This window comes from Eimeria necatrix, genomic scaffold (genome assembly GCF_000499385.1).
Source record: "Eimeria necatrix Houghton genomic scaffold, Enh_scaff84, whole genome shotgun sequence".
Lineage (NCBI taxonomy): Eukaryota > Apicomplexa > Conoidasida > Eucoccidiorida > Eimeriidae > Eimeria > Eimeria necatrix.
Window position 1 is genome coordinate 12,020 of NW_013654648.1, and position 10,746 is coordinate 22,765.

Consider the following 10,746-nt stretch of genomic DNA (forward strand, 5'->3'; position numbering starts at 1 on the left):
TGTAGCCTCACGTTTTATTTCTTGATACCGGTGACGTGCAGCTGTCACGTGAGACCAACAGGCGACGTGTACGCCTTGACTCAATGGAGGGTACCCCTTTGCGTGCAGCTCCGCGATGTATCCTCAATTCTCCTGTTTCTATATCTTCTCAGCCGCACATTGCTGCTCACGCTAGCATTTCTTCTGCTGCTGTTGATGTTGCTGCTGTTGCTGTTTCTCACGTAGCCACTGTGGCACTTGCCGTCTGTGGGAGAGGGACCGTAAGGCTGTGGCTGCTGGTTGTTGTGCGTGTTGGTACACCTAAAACCGAATATTTATTATTTCAATTTTCCCAAATACAAACAACACCGAAGGAACAGGTCCTTTCGTGGGGCACTTTGGCCTGTGGAGCGGTCACTACGCCAGCGTTGGCCGAATATTCCGGTAGTAGCTTGGGGGGACACCTGCATGCGTTCAGTTGGCATGAGGTGCTTTAAATCTTTGAAAGAATTATAACTTTCTACGCCAAATAAGTTATTATAGTGAGATTTTGTTACGAATCACCCTGAGCCACAGTCCGACGAACAGAAAGGCCACTAAGATTTCCGCAGGTGACCTTTTGGCTTCAGCAGTGCCAGCAGCATCTACAGTAGTGATGGCCAATATTTAATTCCGCTTCTTTGCAGCTCTGCTTTTGCTTTCTTTTATCTTCTCCTGTTACTCCGGGTCTCTGGTGCTGCACACTTCATACAGTTTTCCGTCTTTTCGTTCTTCGTGGTGCGTACTTTTCCTCCGTGCCTGCGCCTCTAAATTGTGTTTCAGCATGTGCTGCTTCATATAAGTGTCTCGTACTCCTTCTGTTTTTCCTTGCAATGCCTCTCTTCTTTCACTTGAGCAGCCTATGGTCCGCCTCTGAAGCAAGTGCGTCCTCACTTAGTACTTAGTACGCCGGCCCACATAATTGTTGCACGACGTAAGCATCAAGGCTCTTCAGACCAGCCGCCACCAGTGGCCTCTATCTAGCCGCACCTAGCCTCAGCAAACCCCAGCATGACAAAAAGCAAGTAGTAAAGTGCGAATAGCTGAATGGGACACCAAAAGAACGGGGAATCTGCCTGCTTCGCAGGCCCCCACTTTGGCAGTGCCGTTTATTTGCAAGTATATAACTAACTGGCAATGACTGAGGAGGTCCGGAAAACTAAGTTTGCTTAAATCCTCTACGCTGAAACCATTTCGACTGGACAAACGGCAGTGCCGGCCTGCTCTTGCTGACCAACTGCCAATTCAAGTGCCACACTGAGACGTTCACGGCAGTGCAAGCAAACAGTATACAGCCGGGGTCTTGTCCATTGGTCTTCTTTTTCGTGCGTGCTTGGAAAGTCTTTGCATTCGTGTTCTGTCTGTATTCTTAACTTTACATGAGTCTCCGTCTGTGTCTCTCAGTCTTTGCTCCTCGGTGCTTCTGCTTGCACCGGAGCTGCAGCTGCAGCTGGTCTATGCCTGCGGCCGCCCTATGGGTCTTCCTTGTTTTTTTGCATACTGCTCGACGATTGATCGAAGCTTATGCGTTAAAAAATGAATTTAACAATTTATTTAAAAATGAAGTTCAGTGATAAGTCCTGCTATCGCCTGTAACGGACCACCCCTAACCTGTTCACGCACCTCAACGCTCAGATTACATACCGGCAGTGCAAAAAGCAAACAAACGAACTGTACACTTGATAGATTACCAAGAACAAGGCAGCTGCTCTTCTGCTGCTGCTGCTGCGGCTGCTGCACTGTCGTTGCTGCTGCGCCTTCGCTGCGTTTCAGCTCTTGTTGCAGTAAACGGTGCCCCAAATCGTAAATAGGGCTGCCAGAGTGCTCGAGCCTGGAGCTGCAGCAGCAGCAGCAGCCGCGAGTGTTATCAAACAGACGGCCTGTCGCACCTCATTTCTCCATCGTCTGAGCTGTCGGTCTCCTGCTGCTGCTGTCGCTGCCGGCCACTGGCAGCTAGCAGCTGCAAGGCAGTTGTGTTCTGCTGCTCTTGAGTAGTAAACCTGCCCTGAAGCAGCTGCGTTTGCTGCGGTAGCTGCTGCTGCGCCTCCTGCCGCAGCCTCTGTTGGAGTAGAACAGCTGGCATACTAACGGAGTGCGATTGTTGCTGATGCTGCTGTTGTTGTTGCAGCACAAAAAACCTCATGTCACCGCTGACTGCGTGACATGCTGCTCCATCGGGAGCCGTAGCAGCAGCAGCTGCTGCCACTGCCGCAGAAACACCTGCCGCTGTAGGCGACGCTGCCGCAGGCCGCTGTTGAGCCCCGCTGCCAGTAACTGCAGCTGTTGTAGCTGCAACTGGGTCCTCAGGTGTACCTGCATCCCATTCAGAGTCTTTCTTCCCGTCGAATGAACTGCTGCTCCGCAGTGACAATTGCTGCTGCTGCTGCTGCAGCTGTGGCACTTCCAGCGAAATAGCTGTGCACTGGGGCGAAACGCTCCTGCTGCACGCCATGCCATAGAGCCTCCCTTGCTGCTGGTGGCTGGACTGCTGCTGCTTCTGCTGCTGCAGCTCTTGCAGCTGCTGCAGTTGTTGCTGCACCTCCTCAGGCCATAGATGCCCACACAGATACGGGTGTGCAGCAGCAGTTACCGCAGACGAGAGCAGCGCCTCCACTGTCGCTTGATGCAGCAGCCCCGCCCGTTGCTGTTTTAGCAGCAAACGAAACGGCGTGCTTTTCCGGTCATGCAGGCCGCTGCTGCTTGTGGTGTTGCTGCTGTAGCTGCTTTCGCTGCTGCAGCAACTGCATGCGCTGCTGCTGCTGTTGCTGCTGTCAGAACTGTACCTGCTGCTGCACCAGCCAGCAGAACGCCGGCGTAACCCAGTGTCTGCACCAACACCAAGAAAGACATGCACAGGACGAAAATGCACAGCCAGCAAAATGCCTTAAAGACCCTGAGCACCAGCGGCAAACAGCAGCGGCAGCAGCAGCAGCCAAAGCAGCACACGGTACAGCGGGATTAAATCTGGAGAGAACTCTGTGAAGCTGCAGCTGTTGCTGCTGCTCGTACCCATCGTCCAGTGATGCAGCGACGCATGCCGCTGCAGCTTCCTGATGCTGCTGCTGCTGCTTGCGTTGCCACTACTGCTGTCATCTGCTGTGCCTTTGAAGGCCCCTTCAGAAAGTCTGCATATGCCGCGCGGTTCTGCTGCTGCTGCTGCTGCTGCTCCGTCATCAGCCTGTGCTGCGGCAGCAGGCGACCAGGAAGCAGCTGCAGGGCACCGCAGACGCTCCTGCAGCACTCGCTGCTGCTTTACAATGCACCTGCGGCGATGCAACCCCAGTACGCACTGCAGCAGCTGCAGCAGAGCAAGAAACAACAGCAACACGGAGACCGTAAAAATAAGGCGAAGCCTGCTGCCCTGCTGCAGGGCTAGCCCCGAAGCGGCGGATGTCGCACTGCAGCAGCAGCAACAGCAGCATACTGAAGTGCAGCAGCAGCAAATCTCAACAGCAGCAGAGGCAGTGGCATAGTGCACATTACGTACGGCTTGGGCGAGACACGTCTGGAAGACTCCGGTCTGCTGCTGCTGCTGCTGCTGCTGTTCTGCGATAGCGCGAAGCCATTGTCCCTCACCCACAGTGAAAAAGGAGCAGGCGGCCCGTACAAAAATGGTAGTGGAAAATTTGCTGCTGCGGCGCAAGCGGCTTCTCCTGTTGCGCTGTAGCCGTTGTTGTTGTTCTGCGTTCAGATGCTGCACCAGCAGAATTAGCAGTAGCTGCAGGCTGCTTCCTGCTGCCTCAGGCATCAGCTGCTGCTGTTGCTGCTGTTGCTGCTGCTGCCTTCGCCTCAAGCGGTGCCGTGCTATCTGCTGCGCAACGCTGTTGTTGCTGGGACTCCTTTGATTGCTGCTGCTGCTCTTTCGCCCAGCTGGCCTGCTGTCTCCCGCCGAAGCAGCACCTTTTGCTGCAGCAACCTTCCTATCAAGGCTGCAAGCGTTGTTGCTACCCCTGCGACTGTTGTTGAGAGCTTCTGCTGCACTGGCCGTTGCGTCAGGTGGAGCAGCGGCTGTTCCTGCTACTGAGCCTACTGCAGTATTGCCCCTCTGCTGCGGCTGCTGCTGCTGTTGCTGCTGCTGTTGCTGGGCTTGCGGCCTTTCCTTCTGCTCCTGTTGCTGTTGTTGCTGCTGCGGCTGAGTGCATGCGCGCGACTGCAGCAAAAGGGGAAAGAGGCCTTCAGGGTCTTGCAGAAGCAGCCAACAAGATGTCCGCAGCAACTGTGTGCGCAGCTGAGGATCTCGAGCTTGCCTGTGCCGCAGCAGCAGCAGCTGCAAGAGCTCTTGCAGGTGTGCAGCAGACAGCCGCTGTCTGTACACCTCAACCAGCAGCTCCCATAGAGTAGTAGCGCGAGATGAAACGACGGCGGACACATCGCAGCGGGATTGCAAGCAGCCTGCTGTGTACATCAATAGGTTGTAAAGTGGCATTTGCTGCTGCTGTTCCTGGTGCTGCTGCTGCTGCTCCAGGTCTACACAGTCAGGTGCACATGCAACTGCGAGGGCCACGCAAGAGATGCCCTCCTGCAGCAGCGCTTCATCATCAGTGCGCAGCAGTGCAGAAAGAAGCAGCCGCAGCACAGCAGCAAAGGTGGCGTCGCTGTTGAGGTATGACACTGTGTCGTCATCTGCTTCAGGTGCTGCTTCAGCTGCATGCGACTTCCCCGCAGACTCGGAAGCAACTGCTGCTAGCTGCTGCTGCTGGTTCTGCTGCTGGCTCTGCTCCTGCAGTTGCATGTAAGCAGCAAGCAAGCAGCTCGAGAGGGCCTCTACACATGTACACACTTCATATGGAGACACCACAAGAGCTGGAGGCAAAGAAGCAGGCCTTTCTCCCGGTGTGGTGGAAGTCGAGGTCCCCTCGACTGCTGCTGACGCTCCTGCTGCTGCTGCTGCTGCTGCTGCGCTCTCCCGCTGCAAAGCTGCACATCGCTTTCTGTCTGCTGCAGCACACCGTTGCAGGCGCTGGGCAAGCGGTGGCAGCAAAGCCCGAAAAATCTGCACGCTGCAGCCAACAGAAACAGCAGTCCCATCAGCAGCAACAAGAGCTAAAGCAAAAGCAACAATAATCACAGAAGCACTGCAAGCCCAACAGCAGCTGGCGCGCTATGACCGCATTGAGCCATCAAGGCAGCTCAAAGCTCGGCCAACAACAGCAGCAGGAGCAGAAAGCAGTAATGGCTCAAGAATCACGGCAAGGAGATACAAACCAGAGAGTGCAAGGGCAAATGAGGCAGCACTGAAGCAGCAGCAGCAGCAACAGGAGTTGAAAGACCGCACCTGTGTCTCTGACAAGTAAGGGCAAGGAGGCGGATTAGCCCCTGAACCAATTGGTTCGTGGGAGGGCTGCGTACAGCCACGCGCAGCAGCAGCTGCAGCAGCTCCTCCAAGCATCCTTCGAGACAGAGCCGGCGCAGGACTGTAGCAGGCGTCACCAATACAACACGCTGCAGCAGCAGCAGCAGCAGCAGCAGGCAGTTCGAGTCGCCGCTGAAACCGCGGAGAAAACGCGGCAAGGATAGCAGAAAACAGCAGCAGCTGCTCGCCACAAATGCCTCGTCGTTGCTGGATGACACGAACGCCTCGAAAGCCACGCAGCCGCATAACCTGCAGCACCACTGGAAGCACAGCGAGTCTGAACCCTCCACACAACCCGCATTGCAGAGGCATGGACTCCGGACTGCAGCAAAAGCAGCAGCTGCCAATTCATAAATGCAGCAGCTGCCAATTCAAAATTGGCGCCAAACTGGCTTCTGTAGGCTGCGCAGCGCGCAGAAGCAGCGCGGCGACCGCAACAAGGCCACCCGCAAAAGCATCACGCAGCGCGCAGAAGCAGCGCGGCGACCGCAACAAGGCCACCCGCAAAAGCATCAAAGTACCTTAGCAGCAAGGGATTCTTCTCCCCGCAAAAAGCTCCTAGAGCCAGCCTGGCGAGCGTCTCCACCTCCTGCGCGTACTTGCGGTGTACGTACACCCGAAGCACACAGGCCACAAGAAGGCAGCGGCAGCGCAACAGCAGCGAAGGAATGGGGCCCGGCGACGCTGCGTCTGCTTCAGCTTCTTCTGCTGCTGCCAACACATGCGCTATGCACTGTACATGCGCTTCTAATGCTGCTGCTGCTGCGGCTGCTTCTGCTTGCGTGGACCCAACTGCCCAGAGTGCTGCCTGCAGGAAAGGAACAAAAGCAGCAGCAGCAGGACTGGCAGATACCAACTGTGGCATATGCAACGGGAGAGAGCAGCAACAGCAGCAAAACACGCAGAAGCAGCGCTCATAAGAACAGCATCACTATTACACACATGCAACGTTACACACATGCAGCGACCATGGCAACAGCGCAGCGATACAACTTCAAGCAGCAGCAAAAGCAACACATGCAAGAAAGGCTCAACACGAGCAGCAGCAGGCACAGACGCACCTCAGTTAGAGACCACCAGGGCAGCTGCTGCTGCCGGCGCTCTGCACTGATCAGCAGCAGAGACTCTGCTGCCTCTGCAACGGAAGCAGCAACGACTCGCCGAGCAGCAGCAGCTGCAGCACTAGCAGCTTGCTGAGCCTTCTCTTGCGCTGCTGTATCCCCCCAGATCCCTACGGAGTCAGCACTTGTGCAGTAATTCAAGCAGCACCCGCTGATGCAGCTCTCAGTTGCAGCCGCAGGTGCTACCGCGCCCCCGAAGGCAGCAAAACCGTCACCCGCCTCGTCGGGAGCAGCATGCGCTGCAGCAGCAGCAGCTGCTGGGCTTGCTCTTGAGGCTGTTGCAGCGTCCCTGCAACTGCACTGATAGGACACAGGTGTTTCAAGAGCATGCAGCAGCTGCAGCACGACGCGGCGAACAGATTGTCCAGCTAGGGCTTCTTCATCATCTGCTTCCCGTTTCTGTTGTCGCTGCTGCTGCTCTTCTTGCTGCTGCTGTTGCTGGCGGCGCCACCGTCGCCGTGCTGCTTCCCCCGCTGCCACCGCTGCTGCCTCCGTTAAAACGTCACTACAGCTTGTAGAAGAAAAGCCTACAAACTGTAGCTGCTGCCTGTTGTACCCATGCTGCAGCAGCAGTGCTTGCAGCAAAAGCCGCTGCTCTGTACTGCTCCAATCAATAAAGTTGCTGGCGTTTTGCTGCAGCTGCTGTTCCTCTGCCAAAGACAGCTGGCAATAAGGCAGCAGCAAAGACAGCAAAAGCGTTAGGCCTGGGGAGGGCGCCGCAGATATCTCTTCCTCTGTGGCGACGCGGGCTGCAGCAGCAGCAGGCACCCCTGTGCCTTGCATTTGCTGGCCACTCCGTGCTGTAGCAGGCGGCACACTGAGAAGCTCGTCTGCTTCTTGCGAAGCATTCGCAGCAGCCGCAGCAAATGCAGCAGCGTGCGCAGCGTCGCCCACAGGAGCAGCTGATGCTGCTGCAGCCGCTGCTGCCACAGCAGCAGCAGCTTCAGCTTCGCAGTCCAGCATCAGAGCCCTCGATTCACGCACGCGAGCACACTCTGTGAGAAGGCAGACACTTTGGACAACAAGGCACCGGCCTGACGTGCTGAGGGCGTTAGAGGCCTCTGCTGCAGCCGCTGCTGCTGCTGCTGCTGCGGAGGTTTTGGCAGCTCCACTGCCTTGTTGCTGCTGCTCCTCCTCGCCCTCCTGAAGCAGCAAGGCCTCGTATGTGCAGAAATAGCGTTGCAGCAGAGCAATGCATGCGTCCAGCAGCAACGGGGCCACAGCGGCAAACTCAGCCCGCATACTGCACTCCCAGCTTTTGCAGCAATCACGATTCGTTGCAGTTGCTGCCACTCCTAACGGGCCATTGGACTTGAGTAAGGGTTCCGGCAGCGCCAAGCCGCTGTTGTCTGCGGGAGAAGCTGCAGCAGCAGCTGTTGCTGCTGCTGGTGCTGCCCCTGAAAGCGGAGAGTCTGGTGAAGGCGCCGATGTACTGCGTGTCGCCTCCGACGGTGTGCACAGGCAGGGAGCCTCATCTGTTGCAGCCGCAGCAGCTGCAACAGCAGCAGCAGCGACAGCAGCAGCAGTAGGCGTCAGGTCAGCTTCCAGCGCGGGCAGCTGCGCTCTGTGATACTGCCCTTTGATACTGTTGCTGCTAGGACAGGAAAGACGGGTGATGAGGACGCAGCAGCGGAGCGTCTGCACAGCTACAGTGAGATGACCTCCATCTGTCAGGTGCATGCTGCTGATGCGCAACAGCAGCAGCAGTTGCTGCACCAGAGGCTGGACGTGCTGCAGCAAGGCCGACACCCAGCAGCAGCTGCTGCAGCAGCAGCAGTGTTGCTTGTGCGCTTGCGCAGTCTCCAGCAGCTCCACATAGACCACGAGGCATGCAACTGACGTGGCTGTGTCCAATCGAGGTTTCTGCATTGTCAGCAATCATCACAGCAGCAGCACCAAATTGGCAGCAGCAGCAAACCACAGCAGAAGCACAAGGGCAAATACAGCTACGAGCTGAAGCAAAAAGCTGCAGCAGGCACGTCTGCCTGTAGCCAGCAGACAGCAGCAAAGAGCAGTGGCAACGCATAAAGCATTAGAAAGAGCACCAAATGCAGAAACGGCGACAGCAAAATGCTCAGGAACAACACCAGCAAAAAAAAAGCAATTAGAACCCACTTTGATTTGCAGTCTTCTTCTAGTCTTTTCAATAGCAGCAAGCGGTGTCAGGACTGCTGCTGCTACGGTGAGTCCTGCGTCAACGGCGGAGCTGTCTGCTGCAGCCGCAGCAAGCATACCTGGAGCCAGCACTACGCTATACGTCTGGCGTCCGCCTGCGGTATGCAGCAGCAGCTGCAGCAGTTGTTGCAGCCGCTGCTCCTGCAGCAACAGGAAATTCGGGCAGTCCCTGAGCAGCACCTGTAGCAGCCTCAGCGTTGCATGCATGACGAACCGGGGACTGCCGCAGCAAGGAGCTTTCTCTATTGCTGCTGCTGCTTCTGCTGCCTGCTGCGCCTCCTGTGTTGCTGCTGCGCGCTGCACCAACTCCTGAGCAAAGGCCCAAGCACAGCAGCAGCACATTCACGAATCTGTTCAGAATGTACATTGATGCTAGTGTTGCTTCCACATATCTGTCGGGCTGCTTCTGCTGTTGCTGCTGTTGCTTACTGTTACTCGCATCAAAACCTGTTCCGTCAGGCACTCCGCTGCACTGCAGCACAAATGCCCCGAGTAGCAACAGCCAGCAGCAATGCTATCAGCAGCAGCAGCAGCGGCTGCTGGGCCTGCCGTCGGTGATGCTGCTCCTGCTGCTGTCACACCACTGTTCGAACGGGACACTTGAGGCCTCGCAGGCTCCCTTGCTGCTTTGGTGCTACTTGCTGCTGCTGCTCCTGGTGCTGCTGCTGCTCCCGCCGTTGCTGCTGCTGTTTCGTCAGGGTTTGCCGGCTGGTTCGGAGCGGTACCATTGGCCTCTACAGCTGCTGCCGACAGCAGCGGCGGCACACTGGTGGGAGCAGCTTCTAGAGGCTGCCGCCTGCACCTGGCGTTGCTGCTGCTGGCGGTGCTGCTGCTGCACAGAGTATCTCTCGCGTCTGCTGCTGCTCGAAGCTGCTGCAGCTTTTGCTGCAACAGCTTTCGCCCGCAGCAACAGCACGGGTCCGCTGCGCGCTGCTGTTGGTAAGCCACTAGCTGCGTCAGCACCTTGTGCAGCAGCTGCTGCAGCTGCTCCTGAGGGTGGCATGGGGCGGAGTGCAGCAGGAGCAGCAGCGCTGCCTGTCGTTCGCTGGGGTCGAACCTGCTCCAGCGGGGCCCCACGAGCTGTCGCAGCAGCGTGGCACATAAAACCTGCAGCAGAAAGCCGCTGCTGGCTTGGCTTGCGCTGCTGCTGCTGGTGCTGCTGCCCAGTGTAGCTGCAGAGTGCAGCATCTGCTGCCCCTGGTGCGAAAATACGCAGCAGCATCCGGGGGCACTGCACAAGCAAATTAGGTGCTGTTGCTGCTTCTGCTGTTGCTGTTGTTGTTGCTGCTGCTGCTGCTGTGTCGCCGCCGGTGGCCCACCCCGGCTGCTGCTGCCACCCGCTTCAGGCCTTTTTTGAGCTGCAGCAGCAGCATGATAGCAAGAATGAGCAAACAAGGCTGAATTAAAGCCGCAAATGGCGTAAGCAGTCAGAGCCAGAAGCACCCCCGGGGACTCGCAGCAAGAGAGAAAGACAGCCTCTGCTTGCTGCTGCTGCGCTGCGTCGCCTACGAGCAGCTGCTGGAGCAGTGCGTGACACTCGTGCAGCTGCTGCTCGTAGATCTCAGTGGCGCCTTGTCCTGCAGCAGCTGCGGCTGCTGCTTCTTTGGCGGTGTGGGCCTCGCCGGCGCAGCCATTTGCTGCTGACGCAGTTGCATCTGTTGGATCCCCTTCCGCTGCGCTGCCGGCAGTTGCTGCCCCTGCTTCTGCTGCGTAAACACCCGACAGTCTGGAAAATTGAACGCAGCACTTGCTGCCGCTGCTGCTGTCTGCCGAGTTCCACAGAAAGAAAGCCTTCGAGTGTAATGTTTCCTCGTGCGAAGCAGCGGCAGCTGCCGCCGCTTCTGCTGCTGCTCGTACAGCAGCAGCGAAACTGAAGGAAGGCGTCCCATCTAACCCTTCTTCCGCCGGTGTTACTGCTTCTGTGTCCGTTGCTGCTACTCCTGCTGCTGAGCACCGTGGGTCACCAACCGCACCTTTGTCACCGGCAGCAGCCACGAAAGGGAGCAGCGGCTGGTGTTGCTGCTGCTGTTGCTGCTGCTGCTGCATCGCACGGCGATGAGGTGCCGGATCCCCAGCAGC

General features: G+C 57.2%; 1 protein-coding gene across 1 annotated transcript; it reads right to left on the minus strand.

The window, feature by feature from the left end:
- Positions 1–1,585: 1,585 nt before the first annotated feature.
- Positions 1,586–10,713, minus strand: ENH_00079390 (hypothetical protein, conserved; the record flags this gene model as incomplete). Its single annotated transcript, XM_013583159.1, has 10 exons — positions 1,586–1,608; positions 1,710–1,855; positions 1,908–2,844; positions 3,028–3,316; positions 3,506–5,018; positions 5,294–5,620; positions 5,893–6,179; positions 6,433–8,355; positions 8,608–8,976; positions 9,097–10,713. The coding sequence occupies 10 exons, from the start codon at positions 10,711–10,713 to the stop codon at positions 1,586–1,588; spliced, it is 7,431 nt and encodes a 2,476-aa protein (XP_013438613.1).
- Positions 10,714–10,746: the final 33 nt, after the last annotated feature.